The sequence below is a fragment of the Babylonia areolata genome, chromosome 3 (assembly GCF_041734735.1).
Source record: "Babylonia areolata isolate BAREFJ2019XMU chromosome 3, ASM4173473v1, whole genome shotgun sequence".
Taxonomy (NCBI): domain Eukaryota; kingdom Metazoa; phylum Mollusca; class Gastropoda; order Neogastropoda; family Buccinidae; genus Babylonia; species Babylonia areolata.
In genome coordinates, this window is record NC_134878.1 from 63471338 (window position 1) to 63489471 (window position 18134).

The 18134-nt window shown below is 44.9% G+C and overlaps 1 protein-coding gene across 2 annotated transcripts in view; it reads right to left on the reverse strand.

The window, feature by feature from the left end:
* Positions 1-18134, reverse strand: part of LOC143280189 (trafficking protein particle complex subunit 13-like) — a 185232-nt gene that overhangs the window by 5953 nt on the left and 161145 nt on the right. For both annotated transcript variants that reach the window (XM_076584794.1, XM_076584796.1), the window contains exons 7-9: positions 6891-7021; positions 5266-5461; positions 2710-2810 (exon numbers count right to left, since the gene is read on the reverse strand). In XM_076584794.1, coding sequence (XP_076440909.1) covers positions 2710-2810; positions 5266-5461; positions 6891-7021 — 428 coding nt within the window. The remainder of the gene's footprint in view (positions 1-2709; positions 2811-5265; positions 5462-6890; positions 7022-18134) is intronic.

Genomic DNA, 18134 nt, shown 5'->3' on the forward strand with positions numbered 1-18134 from the left:
GCGCGCATGTCATTTTTAGTAATCTATACCCTTTTCTTGTTGGATGTTTTCATTTGTAAATATTGTTGTACAATACCCTATTGTCTTAACATGAGTATGTGTGTGTGCGGAGGGGGGGTTAGTCTATCGTCAGCTATTGGGAATTCTTATTCGACTAGTTTTAATCTCTTCTTATGTTGCGCATGATGATTTTATGCCAGTGTTTACAACGGGCCTGTGATTGCACAACTTAATTTCCATGTGGATTAATAAAGTGTTTTTGATTGATTGATTGACTGATTGACTTCACTCAGGAGCAAGGTGGCAGAATGGTTAAGACGCTTGTCTGTCAATACAGTGTCTGTGAGGGTCTGGGTTTGAATCCCACTCTCGCCCTTCCTCCCTAGTTTGACAGGAAAACCGAGCGGAGCGTAAAGTCGTTCGGATGAGATGATAAACCAAGGTCCTGTGTGCAGCTTGCACTTGGCGCACTGAAAAACAACACATGGCAAAATACACAAATATGCAAGCACTCCACGCCTGATATGCGCGTTGGGTTATGCTGCTGTCAAGCATCTGCCTAGCAGATGAGGTGTAGCATATATGGATTTGTCTGATGGCAGTGACGCCTCCTTGAAAAACTGAAACTTCACTCAAGGAACAGAGTTCAGGGAGAAAAGATGTTACTTTACAACAGAAATGTGTGTGTGTGTGTGTGTGTGATGGGCACAACAGTGGAGTGCTAAAAGCATTGGGACTTTCAATCTGAGTGTCCTGGGTTTAAGTCCCTGTCAAGGCATCCAGTGGGCTGTGGGTGGTGATTTTTCTCGTCTCCCACATCCACAGATGGGCAGACTCTCTAGTGCCTGAAACCCCCCCCTCCATGTGAACAAGCATGCAGGAGATCAAATGCACACAGTAAAGATCATGTAATCCATGTCAGCGGTCAGTGGGTGATGGAAACAAGAACACACCCAGCATGCACATGACATCCCTGGAAATGGAGTGCTGCCCCCTACAGAAACTGCCCCACTCCTACATAAGAGTGAACATGGGAGTTGCAGCCCATCAATGCAGAAGCAGAAGCAGAGAACACCACAAACTCAACTTCTACAGAGCAGCACATAACACCATGGAATGGGTGACACAATGTCCTTGTTCCAGGTGTAAAATACACAACATGCATTTCTGATGTTCACCTAAGGAGGGTCATTAAGCCTCTCCCCGATCAATATCGAGCGTTCATATACTGGGTCATCACATCAACCTGCTTCACCATCTTGTAACTGCCATGAACTATAATTCCCAGAAGCTGCCGAGGCAGAATGGATTAGGTGTTGCACTTGAGATGCAGTGTTCACCAATGATCAGATGCAGTGTTCACCATGATCCTTTATCAGCATGGTGCTGTCCTTGAGGACGGCACTTTACTCCCATCTTCTTCACTCCACCCACATGTCAGTGGGTGCCAGTCTCCGCTTGGGGAAGGTTTCTCTGGTTGGGGAAGGTTTCTCTGGTTGGGGAAGGTTTCTTTGGCTGGGGAAGGTTTCTCTGGTTGGGGAAGGTTTCTCTGGTTGGGGAAGGTTTCTTTGGTTGGGGAAGGTTTCTCTGGCTGGGTAAGGTTCTTGGCTGGGGAAGGTTTCTCTGGCTGGGGAAGGTTTCTTGGCTGGGGAAGGTTTCTCTGGCTGGGTAAGGTTTCTTTGGCTGGGGAAGGTTTCTCTGGTTGGGGAAGGTTTCTTTGGCTGGGGAAGGTTTCTCTGTTGGCTGGGGAAGGTTTCTCTGGTTGAGGAAGGTTTCTCTGGTAGGGGCAGGTTTCTCTGGCTGGGGAAGGTTTCTCTGGTTGAGGAAGGTTTCTCTGGTAGGGGCAGGTTTCTCTGGCTGGGGAAGGTTTCTCTGGCTGGGGAAGGTTTCTTTGGCTGGGGAAGGTTTCTCTGGTTGGGGAAGGTTTCTTTGGCTGGGGAAGGTTTCTCTGGTTGGGGAAGGTTTCTCTGGCTGGGGAAGGTTTCTCTGGTTGGGGAAGGTTTCTTTGGCTGGGGAAGGTTTCTCTGGTAGGGGTAGGTTTCTTTGGCTGGGGAAGGTTTCTCTGGTTGGGGAAGGTTTCTCTGGTTGGGGAAGGTTTCTCTGGCTGGGGAAGGTTTCTCTGGTTGGGGAAGGTTTCTGGCTGGGGAAGGTTTCTCTGGTTGGGGAAGGTTTCTCTGGTTGGGGAAGGTTTCTTTGGCTGGGGAAGGTTTCTCTGGTTGGGGAAGGTTTCTTTGGCTGGGGAAGGTTTCTCTGGCTGGGGAAGGTTTCTCTGGTTGGGGAAGGTTTCTTTGGCTGGGGAAGGTTTCTCTGGTTGGGGAAGGTTTCTCTGGTTGGGGAAGGTTAAAATGGCAGAAGGATAGGCCTGGGCCCTACCTTCCTCCACCAAGCCCTAAATAAAGTTGATATACATTCACTGTCTGGATGGCATAAAATGTGTTATGGTTCTTTTTAACCTAACTAATTCCCTGACCAAACAACAAATCCAATCTAAATTTGATTAAAACCTAGCCAACATTGCAAGCAGTCATCAGGCCAAAATTTCAGCTCAACTGGTGAAGAGCTATAGAAGTGTATTAAAACTATTGAGCTGAATAAGTTACAGAGAGACAAGATTAGGTCAAATCTACTGGCCTCTTATAGAGGTAGGCACACAATAACAGCAACAATAAAAGACAAGAATATGTTTGTTTTTAAGATTCCAGATCTTACCAGCAGTTAGTGATGCGACAGACTATGGTGAAGTTGGTTTCCATGGTGACAGTGTCTGGCACTGACTCCACCGTTAACCGAATGTCCCCGAATCCTGGGGCCTGCGTAAAAAAAAAACACAACACACAATGGATACATGACAACACCACACTGATAGAAAAAGAAAAATACCACAAAAAAAAAAGCATAAAGAGCAACAAATAAATATATCAACCATAATCATGAAAGACTTCTTTTCCAGAATGTTGCAAGCATTGCTTTAGTTTTCATACTACACTCTCTCTCTCTCTCACACACACACACACACACACACACACATGAAATCAATTTGGTAAAATTGGTTAAATCAACCCCCCTACACACACACACACACACACACACACACAAACACACACACACACCCACATGAAATCAATTTGGTAAAATTGGTTAAATCAACCCCCCTACACACATACACACCCACAAACACACACACACATACACACCCACAAACACACACACACAAGCTGATAAGCAACAGCCCCATCCACCCCTTGCTGGTCTCCTGGACACAAATCAGTATGTCAAGACTGCCGACTCAGTCTGACTGGTCAATTACTGCCGTCAATAGACAGCTTAGTGAGGGGGCGGCTCCCCTGTGTTCATTCAACACATCCTAATGAAAAGGATGGGCACAACAACCACATGGTTACAATGTTCAGACTATCAATCTGAGGGTCTTGGGTTCAATCCCCACTCACAGCACCTGGTGGGTTAACTCACTTCGGGCAATGGAACGCTACAGCGTTCCTGACATAAGGTAGTGTTCTGCTGGCCAACCGTTGACCTGGGTACCCCACATGACAAGCTAATCTGCATACGTATCGAAAATGGCGGCGCAGGCGATACAAGTGGAAATAATTTTTGGAGCAAACTAGATCACGACAGCGGCTTTTCACTGCTGCTGAAGTGATTGAAATGCTTCAAACTGAAGGTTTCAACATCGACGAGGATGATGAAGATGTTGAATAAAGTATCCGCAGTGAAGAAAGCTACCAGCAAGAAGGTACTGACAGTGACTCCGCTTCTGAGGGCTGTGAAGAGAGGGAAGGGGGTGGGCGTACACACGACATGAGGAGAGGGGTCAGTGGGTCAAGTACAGGGGGTTTCATTCAGTTACTTGTGTTTTGCATTTTTTGTGATTTTTTTTCCTAACCCTAACAAATGGGTTGTCTGCAGGGGAAAGCAATGGAGAAAAATATTCGTCCGGAGTGAGTTAAGGGTGGAGATTCTTTTTAACTGATCTCCCAGTCAACATACATGCAGACATGCTAGTGCTGAACCCCCTTCCTTCATGTGTGGCATCCTAACATCAACAGCTCCCTGTGGATTGCTGACACTGGGATCATGACAGATAACGGCGGGTGTGGCTGTGTAAGGGGGTGGATTGCTGACACTGGGATCATGACAGGTAACGGTGGGTGTGGCTGTGTAAGGGGGTGGATTGCTGACACTGGGATCATGACAGGTAACGGCGGGTGTGGCTGTGTAAGGGGGTGGATTGCTGACACTGGGATCATGACAGATAACAGCGGGTGTGACTGTGTAAGGGGGTGGATTGCTGACACTGGGATCATGACAGATAACAGAGGGTGTGGCTGTGTAAGGGGGTGGATTGCTGACACTGGGATCATGACAGATAACAGAGGGTGTGGCTGTGTAAGGGGGTGGATTGCTGACACTGGGATCATGACAGATAAAGGTGGGTGTGGCTGTGTAAGGGGGTGGATTGCTGACACTGGGATCATGACAGATAACAGCGGGTGTGACTGTGTAAGGGGGTGGATTGCTGACACTGGGATCATGACAGGTAACGGCGGGTGTGACTATGTAAGGGGGTGGATTGCTGACACTGGGATCATGACAGATAACGGCGGGTGTGACTGTGTAAGGGGGTGGATTGCTGACACTGGGATCATGACAGATAAAGGTGGGTGTGGCTGTGTAAGGGGGTGGATTGCTGACACTGGGATCATGACAGATAACGGCGGGTGTGGCTGTGTAAGGGGGTGGATTGCTGACACTGGGATCATGACAGATAACGGCGGGTGTGGCTGTGTAAGGGGGTGGATTGCTGACACTGGGATCATGACATAACGGTGGGTGTGGATGTGTAAGGGGGTGGATTGCTGACACTGGGGTCATGACAGATAAAGGTGGGTGTGGCTGTGTAAGGGTGTGGATTGCTGACACTGGGATCATGACAGATAAAGGTGGGTGTGGCTGTGTAAGGGGGTGGATTGCTGACACTGGGATCATGACAGATAAAAGTGGGTGTGACTGTGTAAGGGGCTGGACTCAGAATGAGCGGCACTGAAATAACGCCAGTGCAGATGATGGAATAGGAAAAAATATATTTTTTAAAAAGTTGAAAGAGTCCCTGGGGCCCTCAAGATTTGTTGAACAGAAGTTCTGCTCCAACCCCACCCCCCCACCCTCCCCCCCACCCAAACCCTTGACCTCCCCTCTGCACCTACCTCCTCCCCAACCCCCCACCTTCCCCTCCCCCCTACTGACCACTCTCTGAAGCTGGCTGGTCTGCAGCCGTCCCTTCTCGCCCATGTTGGTTTTCCAGACAATGTCCAGTTTGCCAATGTTGGTGACGCCCTTCAGCACCTTGTTGTCCGAGTACAGCTCCGGGCGGGGGGTCAGGCAGTACAGGTACTGACGTGTGTCATTGGCTGACAGGTACTCCACACCTCCGTACAGCCGTCTGGAACGGTGGGAGGGAGTGGGGGTGGGGGGGGGGCCAGTCAGTACATCATTTCATCCTTCCATTACTCAATCCATCATACTATCCATCAATTCTTCCATGTATCCATCAATCCTTCTATTCATCAGTTCTTCCATCCATCCATCCATGAATCCCTCCTTCCATCCATCCGTCGATCAATTCCAACCATCATTTCTTCCCTCTATCAATCAGTTCTTCCTTCCATCCATCCATTTTCCATCAACTCTTCCATCCATCCATCAATTTCCATCAACTCTTCCATCCATCCATCAATTTCCATCAACTCTTCCATCCATCAACTCTTCCATCCATCCATTTTCCATCAACTCTTCCATCCATCCATCAATTTCCATCAACTATTCCATCCATCAACCCTTCCTTCCATGAATCCATTCTCCATCAACTCTTCCATCCATCCACCCAACAGACTGCCCACCCATCCGTCAGTCAATCACCTGCACTGTCTACAGCTCAGACAAAGCACAAGGCCACTGTCTGTATTCTCACAACCAAACCAAACCATGCAACACACAATTCTTTGACAACAGCCGCAGCACCCTTTAAACAAATGAGGACAGCAAAGTATGAACAACACACAAACATCATGATTACAGTTTCCATTTGAAGGAAGCGTAAAGGACAAGGAAGATGAAGATATATATATGGATGGATGACTGATGACTTGCGCGATGAGTTTGTTTAAAGTGAAGAGGAGTTGCGCAACGTCAACCTCACTCTCTCGTCCGGGTCCACCAATTTCCAGTGGCAAGACTAAGTCGAGACGACTGGAGGATGAGCACGGATGCAGTGGATGACCAAGATATCCTTTCGGTGTCTCATCTTGCTCTCTGCACTCCACAGTGCGTTGCTGTAACCGCTTTCCTCTCCGTTGAACCGATAGGTTTCTTCCGCAGATTCTGCCGGATCCAGACTTCGCATGCATGGGTAGACACACCCCGGGGCCAACTGCGTGTGGCATGCACACAGCACAGTGGAGCTAGATGGCCGTCGGTGGCTCTCCTGAGCCAACGCCCTTTTATGGATCTCCATAAGGGTGTCTAGCCACCCGCCTCACCAGTCCCGGAAGGGAGCGGTGGGAGTGCCGGTTTAGTCGCCGGCAGCCCGACCCTGAACAGGTTGTACTGGATTACAGGTTACCAGTAGCAGATCTAATGACCTGACCCGATATATATAAACAATAAATAAAGAAGAAAATACCACAGATAAAAAGAAAGAAAAAGAAACAAGGAAAAGATAATGATAATGACAATGATAACTGAAACAAGGAATAAGAACAGGTGACTAGAATAATAATACAAATGACAATAATATAATGATAACAACAACGACAATAAATAATCATCATCATAACAGCATGAAGAAGAACAACTCCAGACAGGCCAGTCACCCCTCTTTGCCGTCCGAAGTGTTGAGTTCCTTGGCCAGGTACTGTGGGGAGGGCTCCAGCGACACCCGCTCCATGTAGATGGGGCCTGGAGTGATGTTCTGGATCTGCGCCTCCAGGTACACCTCGTCTGTCTGCACACGTTAAGGAACCCACAGTCACCGCCTCCCGTCATCACCCTCACTGCCGCAACACATTATATGTTAGCACACACCTCGAAAACGGAGTATGGCTGCTTACATGGCGAGGTAAAAACAGTCATACATGTAAAAGCCCACTCGTGTACGTATGAGTGAATGTGGGAGCTGCAGCCCACGAACGAAGAAGAAGAAATGTAAGCACATAAGCTTTGGTGTATACAATCTTAGTTGGGTCATTTCTTTTTATTGTGTCTGTTTATCCTTTTGAGTTTCTTGACAGAAAGGCATGATGAGTCAAGTCATGTACCAACAAATCAAGTCACATCACATCAAGCTGCATCAAGTCAAATGAATTCACAAGTGAAGTCATGCCAAGTCCAATTAGGTCATGTCGAGTGAAATCAAGTCATGTCACAGCAAATGACTTCAAGTCCTATCAACAAGTCATCAAAGCACATCCTATCAAGTCATCAAGTCAAATGGGAAGACAGGGACCACAACACTCATGTGCCATCCATTTCAGGGGACTGGTTAGCCAATATATATATACCACTAATATATATATACCGGGGCTGATACCTTCTCTAGAAGACATATAAGCGGCTACTCAGAAAAGCAAAATCAATCAGCCAGGATGCATCACATCCAGCTTTTGGGATTTTCGAGATGCTCCCCTCTGGTCGACGGTACAGAAGTATAAGGACGAAAACCAATCACTTCACCAATAGCTTTTTCCCGAAAGCAGTCAATGCCCTGTCTCTCGAACAAATCCAGTATGATAAACAGAACTGCGCAATCAACAACCATCTACCTGAAGATCTAGTCATCAACCCCATCCACATGTAATATGTTCAAACGTACGTGTGTGCGCGTGTGTGTGCAGTGCATGCATATGTGAGTATGTGCAAGTTTTTATATTGATATGCACTTGTATGTATCCTAATTTCTCTTGTGTTTGTGTATGATTTTCGATTTATGTTCTTGTTATGTACTATCCCCCCCCCCCCCTTCCCCCCAATATTCCTTGTGACCCTGGTACACTTGATAATAAAGACATATTCTATTCTATTCTATATTTCAGAAGGAAGCGTGGAGTACAGCTCATATCCACCCAAAGAAAATGTATTTTCACAGCATCATCGTCACTGTCATCACCAGTCTCATGGACCATCACAAAACAGGCCATCAGTGAAGTGACTCAGCAGCAGTGCAGGATTTCCTGAGTCGGGTGGCCTCATGGTGACCTGCTGTGTGTAGGAAGACGTGAAATTAGCAGTGTGGGAGTAATGCCACCTACAAAGCCTGAAAGATGAGGCAGAAAAATAACAAATAAACGCTACGACACACAGAAAACAACATTCACAACACAATTAGATTTGCCATGCATAGTCTGTGTTATTATCACTGTGTTGTTATTCTTATTTTTGTGTGTGCGATTTGCTTGTATAGTCATTAAGCTTACTGTGTTATTATCATTAGTTTTTTTTGTCAATATTGCAGATTTTTGCATGGAAAAACAGATAAAACTCATTTCTCTCTTCTGTCAGCAGTTTGAACTTAGCCCCGTTAACCCATCTCCATTTCTCTCTTTCTCTCCATTTTCATCTGTCTACAGCATCCTCACATCATTCATTTCCACTTCAACTTTGTTGTGTCTACAGCATCCTCACATCATTTCCACTTCAACTTTGTTGTGTCTACAGCATCCTCACATCGTTCATTTCCACTTCAACTTTGTTGTGTCTACAGCATCCTCACATCGTTCATTTCCACTTCAACTTTGTTGTGTCTACACTGCTGTCTGTCTCTCTATCAGTCTCTCCATTTTCATCTGTCTACAGCATCCTCACATCGTTCATTTCCACTTCAACTTTGTTGTGTCTACACTGCTCTCTGTCTCTCTATCAGTCTCTCCTATTTTCATTTTTGTATTCCCTAAAAAAAACTGCACGTTCGTACCCCCTTACCCTCTCTCCAGTTCCTTTTCTTTCTTTCTTTCTTTCTTTCCATCCACCTGACTTGTCTGTCTTCCTTGTCTCTTTCTTTCTTTCCATCCACCTGACTTGTCTGTCTTCCTTGTCTCTCTTTCTTTCTTTCCATCCACCTGACTTGTCTGTCTTCCTTGTCTCTCTTCTTTCTTCCATCCACCTGACTTGTCTGTCTTCCTGTCTTTCTTTCTTTCTTTCCATCCACCTGACTTGTCTGTCTTCCTTGTCTCTCTCTCTTTCTTTCCATCCACCTGACTTGTCTGTCTTCCTTGTCTCTTCTCTTTCTTTCCATCCACCTGACTTGTCTGTCTTCCTTGTCTCTCTTTCTTTCCATCCACCTGACTTGTCTGTCTTCCCTTGTCTCTTTCTTCTTCCATCCACCTGACTTGTCTGTCTTCCTTGTCTCTTTCTTTCCTTTCCATCCACCTGACTTGTCTGTCTTCCTTGTCTCTTTCTTTCTTCCATCCACCTGACTTGTCTGTCTTCCTTGTCTCTTTCTTTCTTTCCATCCACCTGACTTGTCTGTCTTCCTTGTCTCTTCTTTCTTTCCATCCACCTGACTTGTCTGTCTTCCTTCCTTGTCTTTCTCTCCTTGTCTCTTTCTTTCTTTCCATCCACCTGACTTGTCTGTCTTCCTTGTCTCTTTCTTTCTTTCCATCCACCTGACTTGTCTGTCTTCCTTGTCTCTTTCTTTCTTTCCATCCACCTGACTTGTCTGTCTTCCTTGTCTCTTTCTTTCTTTCCATCCACCTGACTTGTCTGTCTTCCTTGTCTCTTTCTTTCTTCCATCCACCTGACTTGTCTGTCTTCCTTGTCTCTTTCTTTCCTTCCATCCACCTGACTTGTCTGTCTTCCTTGTCTCTTTCTTTCTTTCCATCCACCTGACTTGTCTGTCTTCCTTGTCTCTTTCTTCTTCCATCCACCTGACTTGTCTGTCTTCCTTGTCTCTTTCTTTCTTTCCATCCACCTGACTTGTCTGTCTTCCTTGTCTCTTTCTTTCCTTCCATCCACCTGACTTGTCTGTCTTCCTTGTCTCTTTCTTTCTTTCCATCCACCTGACTTGTCTGTCTTCCTTGTCTCTTTCTTTCTTTCCATCCACCTGACTTGTCTGTCTTCCTTGTCTCTTTCTTTCTTTCCATCCACCTGACTTGTCTGTCTTCCTTGTCTCTTTCTTTCTTTCCATCCACCTGACTTGTCTGTCTTCCTTGTCTCTTTCTTTCTTTCCATCCACCTGACTTGTCTGTCTTCCTTGTCTCTTTCTTTCCTTCCATCCACCTGACTTGTCTGTCTTCCTTGTCTCTTTCTTTCTTTCCATCCACCTGACTTGTCTGTCTTCCTTGTCTCTTTCTTTCTTTCCATCCACCTGACTTGTCTGTCTTCCTTGTCTCTTTCTTTCTTTCCATCCACCTGACTTGTCTGTCTTCCTTGTCTCTTTCTTTCTTTCCATCCACCTGACTTGTCTGTCTTCCTTGTCTCTTTCTTTCTTTCTTTCCATCCACCTGACTTGTCTGTCTTCCTTGTCTCTTTCTTTCTTTCCATCCACCTGACTTGTCTGTCTTCCTTGTCTCTTTCTTTCTTTCCATCCACCTGACTTGTCTGTCTTCCTTGTCTCTTTCTTTCTTTCCATCCACCTGACTTGTCTGTCTTCCTTGTCTCTTTCTTTCTTTCTTTCCATCCACCTGACTTGTCTGTCTTCCTTGTCTCTTTCTTTCCTTCCATCCACCTGACTTGTCTGTCTTCCTTGTCTCTTTCTTTCCTTCCATCCACCTGACTTGTCTGTCTTCCTTGTCTTTCTTTCTTTCCTTCCATCCACCTGACTTGTCTGTCTTCCTTGTCTCTTTCTTTCCTTCCATCCACCTGACTTGTCTGTCTTCCTTGTCTTTCTTTCCATCCACCTGACTTGTCTGTCTTCCTTGTCTCTTTCTTTCTTTCCATCCACCTGACTTGTCTGTCTTCCTTGTCTCTTTCTTTCCATCCACCTGACTTGTCTGTCTTCCTTGTCTCTTTCTTTCCATCCACCTGACTTGTCTGTCTTCCTTGTCTCTTTCTTTCTTTCCATCCACCTGACTTGTCTGTCTTCCTTGTCTCTTTCTTTCTTTCCATCCACCTGACTTGTCTGTCTTCCTTGTCTTTCTTTCTTTCCTTCCATCCACCTGACTTGTCTGTCTTCCTTGTCTTTCTTTCTCTCTTTCCATCCACCTGACTTGTCTGTCTTCCTTGTCTCTCTCTTTCTTTCCATCCACCTGACTTGTCTGTCTTCCTTGTCTCTTTCTTTCTTTCCATCCACCTGACTTGTCTGTCTTCCTTGTCTCTTTCTTTCTTTCCATCCACCTGACTTGTCTGTCTTCCTTGTCTCTTTCTTTCCTTCCATCCACCTGACTTGTCTGTCTTCCTTGTCTCTTTCTTTCTTTCCATCCACCTGACTTGTCTGTCTTCCTTGTCTCTTTCTTTCTTTCCATCCACCTGACTTGTCTGTCTTCCTTGTCTCTTTCTTTCTTTCCATCCACCTGACTTGTCTGTCTTCCTTGTCTCTTTCTTTCCATCCACCTGACTTGTCTGTCTTCCTTGTCTCTTTCTTTCTTTCCATCCACCTGACTTGTCTGTCTTCCTTGTCTCTTTCTTTCCTTCCATCCACCTGACTTGTCTGTCTTCCTTGTCTCTTTCTTTCTTTCCATCCACCTGACTTGTCTGTCTTCCTTGTCTCTTTCTTTCTTTCCATCCACCTGACTTGTCTGTCTTCCTTGTCTCTTTCTTTCTTTCCATCCACCTGACTTGTCTGTCTTCCTTGTCTCTTTCTTTCTTTCCATCCACCTGACTTGTCTGTCTTCCTTGTCTCTTTCTTTCTTCCATCCACCTGACTTGTCTGTCTTCCTTGTCTCTTTCTTTCCTTCCATCCACCTGACTTGTCTGTCTTCCTTGTCTCTTTCTTTCTTTCCATCCACCTGACTTGTCTGTCTTCCTTGTCTCTTTCTTTCCATCCACCTGACTTGTCTGTCTTCCTTGTCTCTTTCTTTCTTTCCATCCACCTGACTTGTCTGTCTTCCTTGTCTCTTTCTTTCTTTCCATCCACCTGACTTGTCTGTCTTCCTTGTCTCTTTCTTTCTTTCCATCCACCTGACTTGTCTGTCTTCCTTGTCTCTTTCTTTCTTTCCATCCACCTGACTTGTCTGTCTTCCTTGTCTCTTTCTTTCTTTCCATCCACCTGACTTGTCTGTCTTCCTTGTCTCTTTCTTTCCTTCCATCCACCTGACTTGTCTGTCTTCCTTGTCTCTTTCTTTCTTTCCATCCACCTGACTTGTCTGTCTTCCTTGTCTCTTTCTTTCTTTCCATCCACCTGACTTGTCTGTCTTCCTTGTCTCTTTCTTTCTTTCCATCCACCTGACTTGTCTGTCTTCCTTGTCTCTTTCTTTCTTTCCATCCACCTGACTTGTCTGTCTTCCTTGTCTCTTTCTTTCTTTCTTTCCATCCACCTGACTTGTCTGTCTTCCTTGTCTCTTTCTTTCTTTCCATCCACCTGACTTGTCTGTCTTCCTTGTCTCTTTCTTTCTTTCTTTCCATCCACCTGACTTGTCTGTCTTCCTTGTCTCTTTCTTTCTTTCCATCCACCTGACTTGTCTGTCTTCCTTGTCTCTTTCTTTCTTTCTTTCCATCCACCTGACTTGTCTGTCTTCCTTGTCTCTTTCTTTCCTTCCATCCACCTGACTTGTCTGTCTTCCTTGTCTCTTTCTTTCCTTCCATCCACCTGACTTGTCTGTCTTCCTTGTCTTTCTTTCTTTCCTTCCATCCACCTGACTTGTCTGTCTTCCTTGTCTCTTTCTTTCCTTCCATCCACCTGACTTGTCTGTCTTCCTTGTCTTTCTTTCCATCCACCTGACTTGTCTGTCTTCCTTGTCTCTTTCTTTCTTTCCATCCACCCGACTTGTCTGTCTTCCTTGTCTCTTTCTTTCTTTCCATCCACCCGACTTGTCTGTCTTCCTTGTCTCTTTCTTTCTTTCCATCCACCTGACTTGTCTGTCTTCCTTGTCTCTTTCTTTCCATCCACCTGACTTGTCTGTCTTCCTTGTCTCTTTCTTTCTTTCCATCCACCTGACTTGTCTGTCTTCCTTGTCTCTTTCTTTCTTTCCATCCACCTGACTTGTCTGTCTTCCTTGTCTTTCTTTCTTTCCTTCCATCCACCTGACTTGTCTGTCTTCCTTGTCTTTCTTTCTCTCTTTCCATCCACCTGACTTGTCTGTCTTCCTTGTCTCTTTCTTTCTTTCCATCCACCTGACTTGTCTGTCTTCCTTGTCTCTCTCTTTCTTTCCATCCACCTGACTTGTCTGTCTTCCTTGTCTCTTTCTTTCTTTCCATCCACCTGACTTGTCTGTCTTCCTTGTCTCTTTCTTTCTTTCCATCCACCTGACTTGTCTGTCTTCCTTGTCTCTTTCTTTCTTTCCATCCACCTGACTTGTCTGTCTTCCTTGTCTCTTTCTTTCTTTCCATCCACCTGACTTGTCTGTCTTCCTTGTCTCTTTCTTTCTTTCCATCCACCTGACTTGTCTGTCTTCCTTGTCTTTCTTTCTTTCTTTCCATCCACCTGACTTGTCTGTCTTCCTTGTCTCTTTCTTTCTTTCTTTCCATCCACCTGACTTGTCTGTCTTCCTTGTCTTTCTTTCTTTCTTTCCATCCACCTGACTTGTCTGTCTTCCTTGTCTTTCTTTCTTTCCATCCACCTGACTTGTCTGTCTTCCTTGTCTCTCTCGTCTTTCCCTCTCAAGTTCTCTCTCTCTTTCTCCTTCATTTTATTTCCCCCACCTCCAACCTTTTTTTTTTTATGTGCACATTCATCTCAATCACAATTCTTTCCCTCACTCGCTTTGTTATGTATAAACAATTGTATCATCTAAAATTGTTTAAGATTCTTCATGAAAAGTGCGGCGAAATTTACTGATGTTTTGGCTTCAAGTCATACTTTCTTATTAATCACATTACTGGAAATGCTTTAAGTTATCTTTAGAACACAACATTATAGTCAAGTCGGATATGTATTTTTAATTTTGAAAACCATGAAATACTCAAACATCTTCATTTTAGTATGCTATGAAGTAAGTTCCAACTCAAAAAATAATGGATACAATGGATATATTCACACACACACACACACACATACAGAGAGAGAGAGAGAGAGAGAGAATAAGATAACTTTTTCCCCATAAAAACATGCATTTTAAACACCCACTGTCCAATCAAGAAAAGAACTCAAATAAAGGAGGAGGAAATTGTAATGAAACAAAATTAAAATCATACAACTGACTGAACATTATCAGAAACAATAAGTGACAACCATGCTATACAGAACACTATCTTTTCATTCATTCATTCTACTTTCACATGTGCATGTCAGTGTGAGCTTGAGAGAGATAGAGAGAGACACAGAGAGAGAGAGAGAAAGACAATGAGAAACCAAAGAACCGAAAATGACAACAGAAGAGACAGAGGGTCAGCAAATGGCTAAGAGAGAGAGAGGAAGATAGACAAAGAGAGAGAGAGAGAGAAAGAGACAGACAGTGAGGCAGAGAGCGACAGAGAGAGAAAAAGTTCCATCTTGTTACCCCCATTGTAGCACACTGAATCACCCCTTTCACTCAAGCATAAAACCTATGCACACACACACACACACACACACACACTCTCTCTCTCTCTCACACACACTTCGTCCCCCAAACCATGGATGCGAATACAAGCAAACCATGGTTGGCTAAAGGAAGAAGAAAACCACTGTATGGCCTAGACATCTTCACCACCTCCCCACCCCCCCTCTAACACTCCCCCACACGTCACCCCCCCCAAACCCCCACTCCTCCAATCACCACCATGCCTCCTCAGACCACACACACACAGACGACATATTCATCTTGGGGAGCCCTTCAGCGGCTGCTGTGAACAGGGAAAAGACTGGGTGAAAAGGTGGACAGACACAGAGAATGAGAGAGACAGAGACAGAGAGAGAGACAGGGAAGTGGGACCACGTTGTGGCTGAAAGCAATGCATTGCAAAAGCGTGAAGGTGACCGCACAAGGGGCAACCAACGGGAGCTCAGCAGCGGCAGCTGGAGAGTAATGTGCCCCTGAAAGACTGGTGGGGGGAGGGGGTTGGGGGGGGGAAGCAATGGGGATGCCTGGGGGCTACAGTGTCTCGGGGGGATGGGGGGGGGGACTGGGCAGAATGGAGTAGGGGGGGACCTTTTCAGGGAGGCAGTCTGGAGGAAGAAGCAGTTGTTCATCATGCTGTCAGCGTTTAACCCAATCTTGTCCTTTCATTTCTGGCTTCTTTTTGCGTTGTTTTTTTCCTTCTTTCCTTCTGTTTTTCCCTTCTTTTTTTTCTCTTCAAACTGTGACAACTTCCAGACTGAAAAGATCTCGAGCCGCACCCCTTAATTACGTCAAGTAATTCCTGGGCCCAGGTCCCCTGGATGAAAGAAGGGGGATAATCGCGCCCTTGAGGAGGAACACAATGTGAACGTCTCATTTCTAAATTACGACGTCCCTCTATCTTTTTTTTTCCATTCCTTCTCTTCTTTTGTAAGATTAAGACAAAGAGAGAAAGGGAAGAGAAGAAGATGAAGATGTTGAGGACAGTGGAGGAGGAAAATGACGAAAGAATGTGCAGAAAGGTAAAAGAAATTTTGAGTTGTTTTTCTCTGTGTGTGTGTGTGTGTGTGTGTGTGTGTGTGTGTGTGTGTGTGTGTGTGTGTGTGTGATGCTAATTCCTGCATGTGTGTGTAGGCATGCAATGTGCATCTTCGAAAATGCAAGTGATTCTAATTTTATTTCCATTATCCCTCCCTGCCTGCACAGTATGAACCAAACTCTTTCATTTGTCTTCTATCTCTTCTTCTGGCCAAACTCCATTTCTTTTTTCTTTTTCTTTTTTTTCTTTTTTTTTTCTTTTCTTTTTTTGTCCTTTCTACTCTCTCCCTCTCACCAAAATGATCAGCCCCTCAACCTTTTGAACAGACAATTTGAAACTGCTTCTTTCTGGTCTCTTTCATTCGGTCGTCCTTCAATTTATTCATTTACTTTTTTTTCTTTTCTTTTTCCTTTTTTTCCCTCTGTCCCCATAAAATTAAATAAATCATACTTTTAGAATTGTGCCGGTGAGAAAAGTACAAGAGTAATACCGCCTTTTTGTTAAAAGATATTTTTTTTAAATCCATGCAGGAGGATGTGGAGGTGGGATGTATGGAAGGGGAATAAGCATGAAGCAAAAACGTCGGTGTGGATCATCATGACAGGCATACAAAACCTGGGGCAAAAGCACCGTCTCTCTGAACACCATCAAGGCATAACGCTCACATGGTCACATAGGCACCGCTAACCAACACAAGCCAACTGATGCAAGCACAGTGGTTACTGAAGCACTGACTTCTTAGGCTGTGTACAAGATTACTGGTCACTGTGATTGCTGCTGCACTGCTGTATACACTATCAAATCTTTTTCTGTGTATTTGGTTAAATAACAAAGCAGTGTGCAAAATAAATCACATTATCAAAAGAAAAACACACACACACACATTTATGAATTTTCACACACACGCATGCACATGCACAGAAAGAGAGTCAGAGAGAGAGAGAGAGACAGAGAGAGAGAGAGAGAGAGAGAGAGAGAGAGAGAGAGAGAGAGGGACTCAATGATGAATGTCATCATACCACTTAATTTACCAACAACTGCATGCAACTCTCTCTTTCTGTCTCTCTCTCCTTCCCTCCCTTGCTGTCCATCCATCCATCCCTGTCCAGTGTACCAACTCTAATTCATTCTCTGTCACACGATAAAAGCCTCCACTGTTGTGCCCATCTTCAGGAACGTGACACACTCACAACAAACCCAACACTGAACTTATACAAATTTCACTAACAATAATCCCAATCAACAACCAAAAAAAACAAAATTTCCAAAATAATTCAGTGGAAAGAAATGTGTCCAGCAGATATCCTTTGCACGTTTTTATTTCTTCTCCCTTTTCATGGTTTATTGCCTTTTCACAACAAAGAGATCTAAAGGTGATTTGGACACAGACACACATTCAGCTCAGTGCTCTAACACATACACCATCACTCAACTGGTTTGGAAGGTTTGTGCCGGATTCAACAGTGGGGAATGGGGGGAGGTGGTGGTGGGGGGGTTAGTTCTCTCTCCTTTAACCTAACTGCCTATGTGGACTACACAAACAGCACCCCCCAAAGACAGCCAGCTGTGTCAGGCCAAGAGAACCACAGCAGTCCAACAGGAGCAAATGCAAAGACCAGCTCAAGTGCCGGTCATGCTGACCATCAAAGCTGGAAGCAGCAGGTCAAAAACAAGGGAGTGCCGAAGCTCCACACACACCGAGAGCCACACCATCAGCTCAGAGCCACACCATCAGCTCAGAACCATATGATCAGCTCAGAGCCACGCCATCAGCTCAGAGCCATACATTCAGCTCAGAGCCACCCCATCAGCTCAGAGCCATACATTCAGCTCAGAGCCACACCATCAGCTCAGCCACACCATCAGCTCAGACACCATCAGCTCAGAGCCACACCATCAGCTCAGAAGCAGCCAGGTGAGAGGCAGCGGAGGAAAAAGCGGAGGTGAAGAAAAGCAGGATGGCTGGCACCTTCACTTCGAACCTTCATGGGCACCGCGTGCCTCAAGACTGACGACTCACGAACTGGGCTTTGTGTCAGCCCCCAGAGAGGAGAGGCCACATCCTGAGAATACTCTTCACAGTCATGTTTGGACACCAAGAACCAGCCATCATCGTCAGACGGGGTTCTGTTTCCTTTCTGATCAGTACCAAAATGCCAATGGTAAAACAAAGTGATATGAAATAAGAAATAAACTAAAATAAAACAAATAATCGCTCCACTAATTATCAAAACATAAAACAATGACATAAATGATCAAAAGATAAAAGAATGTTTTTTCTTCTCTTTTAAAGAGTACCCAAATGGCAATGGCAAAAAAGAAATAATCAGAAAGAAATAAAAAGAAATAAGACCAAAAAAAAGTAAACTAAAAGAATAGTTCTTTTTCTCTTCTGGTGAGTACAAAAATAGCAACAACTAAATGATTTATGAAATAAGAATAAATAAAAT